A 15,475-nucleotide genomic window follows, 5' to 3' on the forward strand; every position below is an offset into this window, starting at 1 on the left:
AGGGAAATGGGCTTACAGGATGTCACTTCACACACGCGCGCACGCGCACACACACACACACACACACACACACACACACACACACACACACACACACACACACACACACACACACACACACACACACACACACACACACACACACTTCTAATCTCACTCTCTATATATTACTACGTCTTAAAGATCCTCCTCCTGCTGATCACTTCCCAGATTGCTTATTGAAATGTACTGCAGGTCCATATGGCAGTTTGGGCAAGTCCACTTATGAAGCCGCCAGACTCTAGATGGCATCATCCAAAAAATCCCTTGCAGGGCCGCTCACCTCCCCTAACGGTTGATTTTTCATTGAGAAGATCCAAACAGCTACAGTAGCTGTACAGTCCCACTATCCTTATTTAACGGTGTCAACAGACCTTAGTGTAAGAACAATTGACGTTGATGGGAAATATTTAAGATGGCAGCCGGCGGTGAAGGGAAGGGAGGCAAAAGACCTACAAGTGTGTTTTATATAAAGACTTCATCAGATCATTCAGGAGTCTGACGCTAACAATCCTGGCATCACTTCAAAGCTCCAGATGAAAAGCACATGACTAAAGTCCTAACATTGCTTTTTCAAACGTAGTCCTAGAGACGTACAGATGGTGTGATCAGTGAGAGTCAATAGCTCTTAACTGAAACTGAACCTCTCACCCTAACAGCAGTGGTTTTCCGTTGGTGGGGGTGTTCTGCGGGCAGTTTTTTTATTTCTGGTGAGAGAGGGTGATGCTGTTCTTTGTTCACTGGGAAAGTATTGACTGAGGATTCAACTCTCAGCCATCCAGCGGGACCCTGCTGCTGCTCTGCTCACTGTGTGGGGTTTCAACAAGAACACAAACTCACCTGACGGCTGAGGTAGGAAACACCCTGGATTTATTAATAAGAAAACATTTTACATTTTTTACCTGGTGAATCTGGCATATTTTCAGAGAATCTAGCATCTCTGAGGTGTTTAGATCAGTTTACAAGAATTCTGCTGGATGCCTTAAAGGTGGTGGAGGCATTTCAGAGAAGAAACAGGACTCGGCTGCAAACTGTAGTCTGTAACATTTTAATTTCACCAGCTAATCTCAATCTACATCATAGGAAAAATTGCGGTATTTTAAGGCAAAATATTTAAAATGCACATATTTCTGAGTCAGTTTGATTTGCATGCACACAAAAAAAATAAAATCAATCTACAGGACTGTTCTGTGAAAGTCTGTGGGTCACCTTTGAAGTGAAGTACAGAACTACAAAATCTGAATGCAGGATCATGTTTAATCGTTGGGTTGAATTGTATTGTAAAATGTATTACTTGCCTGGAGTCTAAATTCAAAGAGATCTCATTTGATAATAATTTAAGTACTTTTCCATGAATGAACAGCAAATGGTAAATACAAACACATGGAGGGAAAGCTGTCTGAATCATCTCAAATTTCCCCAAGCAGATCTTACACTAGAATGAAGAGTGCTGAAACGATCAACAGAAAAAGAGCTCTGTTTTCTTAGTATGGAAATCTTTCACTATTTTCTGACAGTTCAATGACTCAACTTCTACCTAACCCCACTAATCATAAAAAATATTATTTTATTATAACTTTTAAGCAGTTGCAGCCATAAATAATAGCAACATTTACTGGTTGAGTGTCCTGATGGAGACAGAGGGGTATAAAGGATGGGGACAACTCTTTGGTTTAGTGGTTTATGAAATGCAAACCAGAGAACTATAAGTTGTAACAGCAAATAAAACACCAAGTTGCAAAACACAAATCAAGAAACAGCCTTTTTTGTGGTAAATGTGCACATGTGGTAGAAAATACAGTCTGGGTACAGAGGAAGGGTCTATGTTGAGCGGTATTTGCTGTGGCAGCAGGATGCTCGACCACCACCACATATTTGTGGGTGGACTGACTGCTCAACTGAAGGGTTTAGAATCCATCAAGATTACCAGAAGCCTCTCTCTGCTGGTTGTGTAAATGTGTAATAGAGGAAGATGTATAAATCATATTGTGAATCACCACAGATGGTGAATAGGTGAGAGCAGGAGAAACATTTATGTTGGCTGCAAGAACTCATTTCCAGTGGAGGTTTATAGAGCTTTATGGAAACACTGATAGAAAAAACAGCAGCACTTACTGAATCCGATCAATCAAGGAACTCTGCATGTTCTTTCACCATCCACTGTTTTAGCAATACATTTCTAAAAATCAGGCTAAAAAAAATGGACTCAACTGTAGCACAAAAAACAGTTTGAGGATCTGAAGTGACATTAACACTGAAGGTTAACAATCGCTACAAGTTTATACAGTTTGGCTCCAACACAAAGTGTTACTGCCAAGTCTACTAAAGCCATCTAACTACTTAGATTTATGCCTGTATCATGTTACCATGGTAACCACCAGAGGTGGAATGTAACTATCCATCCATCCATCCATCTTCATCCGCTTATCCGGTATTGGGTCGCGGGGGTAGCAGCTCAAGTAGGGGACCCCAAACTTCCCTTTCCCGAGCCACATTTACAAGCTGCGACTGGGGGATCCCGAGGCGTTCCAAGGCCAGGTTAAAGATATAATCTCTCCACCTAGTCCTTGGTTTTCCCCGAGGCCTCCTCCCAGCTGGACGTGCCTGCAACACCTCCCTAGGGAGGCGCCCAGGAGGCATCCTTACCAGATGCCCGAACCACCTCAACTGGCTCCTTTCGACGCAAAGGAGCAGCGGCTCTACGCCGAGCTCCTCTCGGATGACTGAGCTACTCACCCTATCTCTAAGGGAGACACCAGCGCCCTCCTGAGGAAACCCATTTCCGCCGCTTGTACCCTTGATCTCGTTCTTTCGGTCATGACCCAGCCTTCAGGACCATAGGTGAGGGAAGAAACGAAAATTTCCCGGTAGATCGCGAGCTGTGCCTTCTGGCCTAGCTCCCTTTTCGTCACAACGGTGCGATAAACGGAATGTTATACCGCACCAGCTGCTCCGATTCTCCGACCAATCTCACGCTCCATGGTCCCCTCACTCGCGAACAAGACCCCAAGGTACTTAAACTCCTTCACTTGGGTTAAGGACTCACTTCCTACCTGAAGAAAGCACGCCATCGGTTTACTGCTGAGAACCATGGCCTCAGATTTAGAGGTGCTGATCCTCATCCCAGCCGCTTCACACACTGCTGCGAACCGATCCAGTGAGTGAGTCACAGTCCGATGACGCCATCAGGACCACATCCTCTGCAAAAAGCAGCGATGAGATCCGGAGCCCACCAAACTGCAACCCTCCCCCGCCCCGACTACGCCTCGATATCCTGTCCATAAATATTATAAACAGGATTGGTGATAAAGCGCAGCCCTGGCGGAGGCCAACCCTCACCTGGAACGAGTCCGACTTACTGCCAAGAACCCGGACACAGCTCTCGCTTGGGTCATACAGAGATTGGATGGCCCTGAGAAGGGACCCCCTCACCCCATACTCACGCAGCACCTCCCACAATTTCTCCCGGGGAACCCGGTCATACGCCTTCTCCAGATTCACAAAACACATGTAGACTGGCTGGGCATACTCCCAGGCCCCCTCCAAGATCCTTGCGAGAGTGAAGATCTGATCCATTGTACCAAGACCAGGACGGAATCCGCATTGTTCCTCTTCAATCCGAGGTTAGATTATCGGCCCAACCCTCCTTTCCAGCACCTTGGAGTAGACTTCACCTGGGAGGGTAAGAAGTGTGATACCCCTGTAATTGGCACACACCCTCTGGTCCCCCTTTTTGAAGAGAGGAACCACCACCCCGGACTGCCACTCCTTAGGCACCGTCCCAGACTTCCATGCAAAGTTGAAGAGGCGTGTCAACCAAGACATCCCCTCCACACCCAGAGCTTTCAGCATTTCTGGACGGCTTAAACTGTACACAAATAATTTGGCCTAATGAAATACCAATTGAGTGTGTTGGAGTTAAAGTATCACTCTCAGCAGAAATGTCATTTACTGTTCTATGTCTTTATCGTCCGCCTTCAGCAAAAGTAGATTTTTATGATCAATTTAAAGCACTTCTAAGTTGTTGTGACTTTAATAATGAGGTTATTCTAATGGGAGACTTAAATGTAAATTGGGATAACAAAAGTGACAGAAAGAAACTGAAAGAAATTACAGATAATTTTGGACTGACACAAATGATCAGTGATCCCACTAGAATAACAAATCGATCTAAAACTCTAATAGACCTGGTGTTCTCTAACAAACTAGATAGAATAATAAAAACATACAATTTTTTGACTGGCTTGTCTGACCACAATGCCATATTCTTTTTCAGAAAGCTGACAAAAAAACGATTGAGAAGTATCAGTAAAAACATTAATATAAAACAAACATTTATTCCAAAGAGCCAGGAACAACGTTTAATTGCAGCTCTAAACACTCTTGATTGGTCTAGTATATTATCTTGTGATGACACTAATAAATGTTCTGATTTACTACACTCCTCTATTAAAGGGGTTCTGTCTCAGTTTCAGAAAGCGAGTCATTTAAAGAAACAAGTTTATTCCTTGCCGAGGATCAATAGTGAGTTTAAACAACTTATGATACTCAGAGACAAACTTACTTAAAAAATCATTACAATCTGTATTAAGTACTGATCGATTAAATTTTGTATCCGCAAGGAATAAAGTCACGCAAACTTTGAGAATGACAAAAGCTAATTTTTTTATGACAATAATTAATAGTGCCAAAGGAAATTGTAAGCTAATTTGGGAAAATATTAACAAACTCCTTGGTAAAAGTAAGCACACTGCTGATAAAGACCTTGAACTCAAATTTGCTAATGAATTGGTATCAGAGCCTCTCAGCCTAGCAACTAAATTAAATGATTATTTCCAAAGTACCATTGATGAGATCGCACAACTGTTTTCTAACTCTTGTGATTCTCAACAAAATATTGGCAATACCGATCCCTATATGGATGCCTTAACTCAAAATTCAAAGTTTAATATTCAAATCATTTCAGAAAATGAAGTACAAAACATAATCTCTAAATTGAAAAGTTCTAAAGCAAGGGATGTGTTTGGATTTGATACCAATCTTCTGAAGCATTATAAATCTTGTATCTTGTTGCCTGTGACCCATCTTATTAATTTATCAATCACGCAGGCAGTCGTCCCCTTGAGTTGGAAGGTGGCAAATGTCATTCCAATATATAAAATCAGTGATAAATTAGACCCTGCTAATTATCGACCTATTAGCATACTTCCTATCTTTTCAAAGATTGCAGAAAAGTGGGTCGCTAACTCTATCATTGCGCATCTTAATGATTCCAACCCAGGTTTGCACCCTATGCAATTCGGATTTCGATCTCTTCACTCAACTGAAACGGCTGTCTGTGTTTTTGTTGAGAAGGTTAAGTCTTATTTAGACAATAACAGTTATGTTGCGGCTGTTTTTGTGGACTTTAAGTGTGCGTTCGACACTGTGAATCAACTTAAGCTCTTGTCTAGACTGTTAACATTTAACTTTAGCAATCAAACTGTTAAATGGGTACAGTCTTATTTATCGGATAGAAAACAATGCGTACAAATAAAGAATAGTAAGTCACCCTATCTTCACTATACACAAGGTGTCCCTCAGGGATCAATTCTAGGCCCCCTGTTATTGTCACTATATGTGAATAATTTGCCCAATGTATGCAAAAATGTGGACACAATTATGTATGCAGACGATACTGTAATTTTCACACAAGCCAAAAGTACTGATGATGCAGCCCATCAGCTTTCATTGGCTTTAAATTACTTACAAAAATGGCTGAATGACTCATGCCTGTGCCTTAATGTTAAAAAGACTGCATCAATGTTTTTTAGTAAACCTAAAACAACCGTGACCGCTGTAAAAGTTCGCTTTGGTGGACTAGAATTGATTAATGTTGAGGAATTTAAGTATTTAGGAGTAATGATAGACTCGAAATTGTCCTTTAAAAAACACCTTAAAAAAGTTGTGAAAACAGTAAATGTTAATATATGGAATTTTAGGCAGGTTCGTTCATCATTAACAGATACAGCAGCGATTACGTTCCTGCACTCTATGATACTGGCTCATATTGACTACTGTATCACAAGTTGATCCTATACGAGTCACGCTGCTATTGAGCCAATCAAAGTATGCTACAAAAGAGCATTGAAAATATTAGACAAGAAACCTTCATCATATCACCATTGCCAAATTTTAGATAAATATAAGCTTTTAAATTTTGCTAATTTCAAATTATTTAAATCAGCCTGTCTAATCTATAAGGTTATACATGGTTTGGCGCCTCCACCATTGAGTGATTTTATTAAACAAAAGTCTAGCAGTGTTGCCGGGACTCGAGTGACTAGAGTCACTATGAGAGGTGATTGCGACTTGGCGTTTAGGCAAACCGCCTTTTCACAGAACGTTCTATCATATCAGGGAGTGAGCTTCTGGAATAGTATTCCACTATCAGTGAGGGAAAGCACAAGTCTTCCTATCTTTAGGAGTCGTTTAAAAGTGTGGCTGAGGGACACACAAACTTGTGATCATGTTTAGTGAATTTTTATATATCAGACGTAAAACAGAGTTACTGCATTATTAAAAATGTGGGTCAGTGCAATATAGGGTGGTGTTATATGGGTGTTATATGGTCGTTGTTTTTTTGTCTCTATATGTCCTTTGTTCTCCATTCTTCTTGTTACTGTCTATTCTGATGTGATCGTTGTTCTTGTCCTTGTTTCTCTGTATTTAGCCTGTGTATAGCGTATTTGTATGCATTTATTATTTTTTGTGTACCAATCTGCCAGGGGGTCTGCAGATGGAAATTAGCCTAAGGCTACAATCTGGCATATTTAAATTTGTGAAAATGTCCATTAATATGTATTGTCCCCTTTAAGAAAAAAATAAAATATAATAATAATTATAAATAATAATATATAAGAAAAAATAAAAAAGCTTGGATGATTCCCCGCTTCCCCCTCCTGAGGTGGCGAACGGTTTTCCAGAAGCACCTTGGTGCCGACCGAAAGTCCTTCTCCATGTCTACTCCGAACTTCTCCCACACCCGCTGCTTTGCCTTTGTCACGGCATGTAACTAAGTATATTTATTCAAGCACTGTACTTAAATAAAATCTATACTTCCTACTCCACAAGAGGAAAACATTATTTTTTACTTCACTCCATTTTTTTGGCAGCTGTAGTTCCAGATTACTTTTCAGATTATAAAATATAATGCAATAAGATAGAATGCCTTACAATAGATTTTACTACTCAAAAGTATATTTTGTAGTTGTGAAATCCACTCCACCTTGACTTATTACAACATTAAAGTACAGTCTCAAAAAAACGTGCCCCGGGGTTCAATACCAGGAGCATTGCTGTTGTACATATGTAAATTATCTTTGTGATAATTTATCAAATACTGTACTCCATTTTTGTGCAGATTGTTGTTATCTATTGCTCATTACATCCAGTAGTAAAAAAATCTCTTGAATTCCTGCAGTCTACCTTTGATGTTGTTCAATCCCATTTGAAGTCAACTTAAATTGGTGTTAAATGCAGACAAATTCAAATTCATGCCATTTTCAATTGGCAAAAAATTAACATCTATTCTTTCTAAGATCTCAACTGCTCAAGAAATTGTCACAGCACATAAATATTTAGGTATCATTATTGATCAGAACTTGTCATTAAAATCGTCCACTGAAAACCTTATTTCCAAGCTGAAATTTTAGTTGCAAAAATCCTGTTTCTTCCCCCAGGCAAGGCAACGGTCGGGATTACAGTGATACCTGAACAGTGCCTAAATAAATTGGTTACTGTGTACAACTGTGCTTTACGTTTTATGAATGGCTGTGTAAATCATATACACCACTCTACTTTGTATGTTTACATGGTTAAATAAAGAATTTAAGAAACCTAGAGAATGCCGATTCTAAAGGAAGTGCTTTTCTTTTTATGAAGGAGCATGAAGAGGTGGAATAATAGGAAAAATATGCAAAATGTATTGTAAGTAAGGAAGTGTGAAATTAGACTTTTAGTGTAAGGTTTTAAATTAGCTTAAGTGTACAACAACTCAGCATTGCGTTGAGGTGTCTTATTGGTAAAGGGTAAGACAGCTGAAGTCTAATCCCTATAAGAAACTCAATGAGCTGCCATTTTCAGAGGGCGATGAGTTGTTCGGTGTGTTCCTAATAACTGAGTGAGACAATTATTCTTGGGCTTTTCCGCCTTTAATGGACAGGACAGCTAGAAAAGGTCACAGGTAGGACTTAAACCCTGAACATCTGCATCGAGGCATAAGCCTCGAAGTAAGAAAGACAGATTACACACAGGCCACTTACAAAAAAGTGCCATTGAATATGAGAGCTAGTAAAATTGGAACTATCACAAATTATTCACTTGTAGATACAATTACAGTGGTTCATCAATGTGGGTTCTGCATCTATGTTCTGTTGATGTTAGAATAAATAAGTAAGAAAAACAAGCTGCTTGGTTAGATTATTTCCTCAGCGCCATGACATCACAGTTTAGTCCTGTCTATTTGTTTTAAAGCTAACCTAAGATCTGTCATTTCCCACAGCTCTCCCTGGTTGCCATTTCACGGACCAGTCTTCAACGTTACCATGAGTGTCTTCCTCCTGCTTTGCCTGCTGGCACTAGGCCACGCCAAGCCATACCGCCCAATAAATACCCTGGATTTCATGAAAAACTATGACATCATGATGGCTGATTCGGCTGCTGAAGAGGACGACGAAAATGATGACGACAACAATGAGGATGACGACGACGATGATGACGACGACGATTATGATGAAGACGAGAACTGTCCGTCTGGTTGCCGTTGCTCACCCAGAGTGGTGCAGTGCTCAGACATGGGTAAGAACACACAGTTTAAACACATCTGGATCCAAGTTACTGCAAACCTAAGCTGCATTCATGGAAATTAATATAAAGGCTCTTTCTTTTATCTTATTATAAACATTTTTTGAAGTTTTCCGTATAGGATGTCACTATAAGTTTTGTGATGTGTATTTTTCTTTTTCTCTACAAATCCTATGAAAAGACTTCAACCAACTACGTGTTAGTGTGTCTTCTAACACTTAGTCAAAATACTCTAATCAACTACCTGACTACTCAAAAAAGTGATTTATATCAGAAAGTGACAAGATGAATGTTAAAAACTGCTGATTGTTTGATGCATTTTGCATCAAATATGTGAAGTTTTACTAAGATGGCAGAGTTTCAGTCAACAGCATAATGACAGGGCTCCTGGATAGCTTACCTGGTTGAGCGTGTGCCCTATGTACAAAGACTCAGTCCTTACCGCAGCGGAACGCGTGTATGGTTCCGACCTGCGGCCCTTAGCTGCATGTCATCCCCCCCCCCTCTCATTTCACGTCTCAAGCTGTCCTGTCTAGGCCTAAAATGCCCCCAAAAAAATCTAAAAACTAAATAAAAAATAGGACAACGCGTAATGACTTCTTTACCTATACCTCTCAGCATTAAATATGCACAAATGGGTGTTTCATATGGGTGCTCAGATTTTCATCACTTTTGGTCCAACTGTTGTCTTTATTTAGGCATTTGTGTTTCTGCCAACAGGTCAGATCGCTGTTCCTGACAAGATTCCTGAGGACACTGTGATACTAGACCTCCAAAACAATGATATTACTGAGATCAAGGAGAACGACCTTAAAGGCCTCCACAAGCTTTATGTAAGAGAACTGGTTTACCCTGCACACAGTGATGAACACCACAACCCCTTCCCGTTAACATTAAACGTATAAACATCAGGCATGTCTGAATTTACAGAAGTATAGAATGAATCTGTGCAGGTACTTATGATCTAGTTCTAGTTTATATCATAATTGCCTTTCTCCTACCTATTGAACCCTACCCTGTGACAAACAAATGTTGTACACAGTCAAAACCGTTCAGTGACCAACTCAAAACTGCAAGGAAATCTTGACCACATTAGATGAGAATTGGCTAAGTGAAGATTGAAGCTGAAATGACTGGCTTCTTCAAGCCTAAACAAGAGGGATACATGTGAAATGCATTTTGGTTTTGTCAACAAGACCAACACCGTGTTTACAAGGCCTGCATAGCAAAAGCAGCAGCAGCAGTTTTAGTTCTGTCAGTGTCTACACAGGATGCATTTAAACAAGGAATTTATTGAATCCCCCATTCTCTGCAGTGCTCACATGATTCCTACAGCTAAGGCAAGATTTACATCCTACTACTTCCATCCACAAAATGCCTAGATTTTGTTCAGAAATGTAAATTAGTCCCATTAAGACTCAGTATATACATGTGAATTACCATAGCATCTTGCAGCTTTTCAAGTTACTAGATAAGAAGAAAAATGTAACCTGCAGTATTATGAGATTGTAGTCCCTCTGTATGAATCGCACAGTGAAGGAGTAAGAGTAAAAGAGGGTCTGTCTTTGATTTAGCTGATGAGAATAAACCATATCAGGGCAAAACACTCTGGATTATACTGTGCTGTATCAAAGCAAACAGTGATAATCTGCATCTTTGTGCCAATACAGTGACTTGTAATCAAGTGTTGAATGGTGCAGCTGACCTGAAAAAAGATTGTGTTGTAAATGTCAAATAAACCTTTCATATTCTCTATCTTGCCATGCACAGGTTGAATGTTTAGCGTGATATCTTGATCTTGAAAACAGTGGTTTGACATATACAATACATGAAAAAATAATTTAAAGCTTCCATTCATACACCTGGCGTAAGAAATGCAGCAAAACTCAGTTTGAATTTATAAAATCCTATGCAGATTCCTTTTTCTCCTTTAGGGCCTGTTTCTGATCAACAATAAGATCTCCAAGATTCACCCCAAGGCTTTCAGAAACATGGACAATCTCAGACTGCTGTACCTCTCCTACAACCTGCTGACTGAGATCCCAGCAAACCTGCCTCCCAACGTCTTTGAGCTACGCTTCCATGAAAACAAGATCAACAAAATCCAGACAGATGCGTTTAAAGGCCTGATGAAACTAAATGTGCTAGGTAATTCAACCCAAACAATGCCGCAGTTAATTTCATCGATTAAACAATGCTTTAACCAGAGGTAATGGAAAAACTGCTACACTGTACAATTTAAAAACTATTTGTGAACTGCAGAGTTATCCAGGGAAGCAAGTCCTCAAACTAATTGATCATTTATAATTAAACAAGATGTTTTGTGCTTGTCCAAACAGAGCTGGGCGCCAACCCACTGGCCAACAGTGGGATTGCCCTGGGAGCTTTTAACGGCTTGTCGACCCTGTATATCGGTATAGCAGAGGCCAAACTAACTGCTGTACCAAAAGGTAGACTATCCCTCACCTCATGTTACAGTATGCTGATTTAAACAAATGAATGGTACCCTCTTCTTTCTCCTCCAGTCACCAACTTACAGTATTACTACACTGGACATCAAGTACAACAAAATGAGGTCTAAAAAACACTACTATCTTTTAATATGACACTTTAGTATGTCAATTTAATGTTTGTTTTCAAATCACTATTAAAAGCAATGAAGTCTACCCTTCACACTTGTTATTTTTGGTGTGGTTTGTCTCTCCCAGACCTCCCATCCTCCATCACAGAGCTGAGCCTGGACTACAACAAGATCTCTAAGGTGGAAATAGAAGACTTTATCAGATATAAAAACCTAAAGAGGTACGAGCTACGTTTTGTCCTAGAAACTGACTTTTCTTTGTTTGACTGTTCAAATTTGACTTCTCTTCAAAACTCAAATTTCCTGGTTTTACATGTCTGTTATCACAAGTAAAGTCCTTTAAGCTGCAATGTAGCTTAAAAGGTCTACAATTCAAAAGTGTATCTGTTACCCTGTAACGGCTCTGTTTATGGGTAAGTTAGAATGAAAAGGTTAAATATAGTTATGTTTGTTAATTTGATGTTTTATAATCTAATTTTTTCTATCTGTTGCCATTTTTGCAGACTAGGACTTGGTTTTAATCAGGTTAAGTTTGTGGAAAATGGCAGCTTAGCCAGCATTCCGAGCATCCGTGAAATCCACCTTGACAACAACCGTCTGAAAAAGGTTCCACCGAATCTCAGCTCCCTGCGCTACCTCCAGGTGGGATCTACAAACAGTTTGATCAGTATCAGTAGACTAAAGTGCATGTCTCAAACTAACAATATGAGCTAGGTTTAATTCACCGATTAATTAGGACAGGGCTCAAAGCTGGCCACCCTCCTATAAGGGCAGGACCTTTGAAAGTCACAGTACACCATGGTTGTTGGTCAGAAAGTTCCACCAACACTCCTAAACAGCAATGTCTCCTTTTCACATTCATATTAAGCTAGGCTAAACATAACATGGACCAATCTATATACTGGAAAAGATTAAATTCAAGTTTTAAAAGTTGCAGTGGCAGAAGGAATGTAGTCCAGACCTCCTTCTCTTTAGTCATGTCCTCCAGCTCCTCCTAGAGTAGCCCAAGGTTCCCACGTACATGTCCAAAATCTTAATCTTCCTCTCACTGCAAAGGAGCTGTTTTACTCCCAGCTCATTCCAGATGTTTGAGCTCCTTACCTGGTATTTATTACTGACACTCCAAAAAAAGAATACTCATTTGGCTAATTGTATACATCATCTCTCATTGATCATAGTCTTTTGGTTGATACCCAAAGTTTATCATCGTTGATGAGTTTTGGAACATAAATTGATTGCTAAATCAATGGGGGTCAGTTCCCCTTTTACCATGAAAGTTCTACCTGTCGACCTCCTGCTCCATCTTACAAGCACAATACCCCTAAACATTTTCACCTTTGTCCCCAAATCTCAAAGTGTAGCTTAAGCAGATGTTGAAGAAAGCCAAATATAAAGTCTATATAATATAAAGGGGAATGAAGGGAAAGAGTAAAGTTGTCACATGATGGCACAAGTTGTGCCATCTGAAATACAACAGTTTCCTTTAACTCAGAAAACTGGAGCTATAAAATGACGTTCAACTTTCCAAATAAGACTTTCTTTGCTCTGCTCTAAAGGTTGTGATCTTAAGTTTCCAAGGTAGCAGTTAAACAGCATTATAACATAACTCCCAATCAAAGTGGGTTTACTGACAAAGCAGAAAAGTACTTGATTAACAAAACAAATCCTTTCCGTCTGTTTAGGTGATTTACCTCCATGGCAACAGAATCAGCAATGTGGGAGTCAACGATTTCTGTCCCATCAGGCCCGATGTCAAGAAGAACCTGTACACAGGCATCAGTCTGTTTGCCAATCCTGTTAAATACTGGGACATCCAGCCGGCCACCTTTCGCTGTGTGACCGGACGGAGGGGCGTTCAGCTAGGAAACTTCAGAAAATAGGGAGTGAAAACAGCTCAAGAACAGGAATGGAGAACTGCCATTATCCTGGTACAGTATAAGGAAGGAGTTGCAAATAGTTCTGATGAATAAAACAAGATTCCTACTGTTAGCTGTTCAAGAAAGCTATTATACATGTTAAATGGTAGTATAATTTAGGTCTACACATAAAAGTTCTCGGCCAGGGGAAAAATGTATCTAGAAACAAAATTCTAGTCTGGATGTCGGTGCTTGAAATGAATATTAAATCTTAAGATACAAGACTAGGAAAATGTTTTTAGGAGCTACAGTCAATATACAGACAGGGATGACATACAGCAATAACAGCAGAGACCTACCCACCCACCCACCCCACCCACCTACCCACCTACTACCTACCTACCTTTGTGAGGTCTATTCTGTGAGGTGATCCTTAGCTTTTGTCCCTCAACCTTCGCTGTGTAAACATTCCCAAGAATAAAGCGCCACCATCTGGTCACTCTTTGAGCAAAACCACCCAATGACCTGACCTGACTGGTATTAAGTGCTGCTGATGCCTCCCCCCCTTGTTTAACAAAAGAGATTTTTAGTTATTTTCTTTTTAGTTTAAAAAGAAGACATCTTTTAATGAGACCAAATTTAAGTGGTCTTCTAAACTACAAACTGAATATTTTACCTTCTTTATCACTTTCCTTACGTATTATATGAATGTTTTTTTTTAAATTGAGACATTGTAATCGTTATAGAAGGGTCACTATAGACCAGATCTGTAACACAACAGCAACCTAAAAACCACTTTCACTTAAACATATTTACCTTCCAGCAGAAGTCTGTACAGTCAATGAATGACATTATTTAGTGCAATAAGTCACTTTGATGCCCCATGTCTGTCTTTGTGGATTTTTTATTATCATCCCACTGCATGTCTGTATTGTCTTTATTTAGAAACAAGCAACATGTCAGACTGGATTATATTTTGTTTTTATGTAAACCCAAAACATCAATTTTTTTTAATGAACTATAGCTAACAAAGGCAACTTCACTCATTGAAATTATAAGCAGGTAATGTAATTCCCAACCTGGAATGTCAGAGTATCTTCCTTGTAAACATGTTCCGTTTCCTCCAGTGCTCTCTCCTATGAAATGGTGCTATATTTATTTAGTATGTCTTAAAATAAAGCTGGAACCCTTATCCATTTATGTTGTTACTTTTGTCAAAATGAAAGTGCGTTTGTGTTAGAGGGTTAACATTTGCTTTTGTTATTCAAGCTTTTATTGCCATATCCTTTTTTCTTCCAGTACGAACTTGTGATTTTGGCTATACTCTATACAGTTTCAAAAAAGTGATTGAAAAAGGCAAAATTGAGTTACAATAACTTTATAATAGCAACTAACAATTTTATGGATCTATGGTCATAAATAACATTATCAATAGTCGGAAAATAAACTAAAAGTTCTTAAGTCCAAGGTTACGTCAAATACCTTGACCTGTCCAACCATATTCCAAATCCTGCTCATCTTCAGTTTATAATAAGCTACACAGACAGTCCGTTGTCCCCCCTTGTTTAGCGTATTATAAAATAAAATAGGTCCAGTGTCTTTCCTTTGCAAAAACCATGAGTGATCAGTTCACACCCAGTCAAAAAGTGATTTCTCCACTCACACTCAAGCTTTTCATATACAGTGAGGAAATAAGTATTTGAATACCCTGCTATTTTGCAAGTTCTCCCACTTAGAAATCATGGAGGGGTCTGAAATTGTCATCATAGGTGCATGTTGACTGTGAGAGACATAATCTATCAAAAGAAAATCCAGAAACCACAATGTATGATTTTTTAACTATTTATTTGTATGATACAGCTGCAAATAAGTATTTGAACACCTGTCTATCAGCTAGAATTCTGACCCTCAAAAACTTGTTAGTCTGCTTTCAAAATATCCAGCTCTACTCCATTTCTTTTCCTAAATCAGATGTACCCGTTTGAGGTCGTTAGCTGCATAAAGACACCTGTCCACACCCTACAGTCAGTAAGAATCCAAATACTAACATGGCCAAGACCAAAGAGCTGTCCAAAGACCCTAGAGAGAAAATTGTACACCTCCACAAGGTTGGAAAGGGCTACAGGGAAATTGCCAAGCAGCTTGGTGAAAAAAG

General features: G+C 39.4%; 2 protein-coding genes across 2 annotated transcripts in view; one reads left to right on the forward strand and one right to left on the reverse strand.

Moving 5' to 3' along the window:
• Nucleotides 1-15,475, reverse strand: part of cenpp (centromere protein P) — a 108,350-nt gene that overhangs the window by 30,655 nt on the left and 62,220 nt on the right. The gene's annotated exons all lie outside the window — the stretch shown is intronic.
• aspn (asporin (LRR class 1)) lies at nt 618-14,516 on the forward strand. The gene is made up of 8 exons (XM_034868978.1): nt 618-891; nt 8,582-8,877; nt 9,604-9,716; nt 10,818-11,031; nt 11,223-11,333; nt 11,592-11,685; nt 11,968-12,106; nt 13,147-14,516. The coding sequence occupies exons 2-8, from the start codon at nt 8,625-8,627 to the stop codon at nt 13,342-13,344; spliced, it is 1,122 nt and encodes a 373-aa protein (XP_034724869.1). The 5' UTR covers nt 618-891; nt 8,582-8,624; the 3' UTR covers nt 13,345-14,516.

This window comes from Etheostoma cragini, chromosome 4 (genome assembly GCF_013103735.1).
Source record: "Etheostoma cragini isolate CJK2018 chromosome 4, CSU_Ecrag_1.0, whole genome shotgun sequence".
Taxonomy (NCBI): Eukaryota; Metazoa; Chordata; class Actinopteri; order Perciformes; family Percidae; genus Etheostoma; species Etheostoma cragini.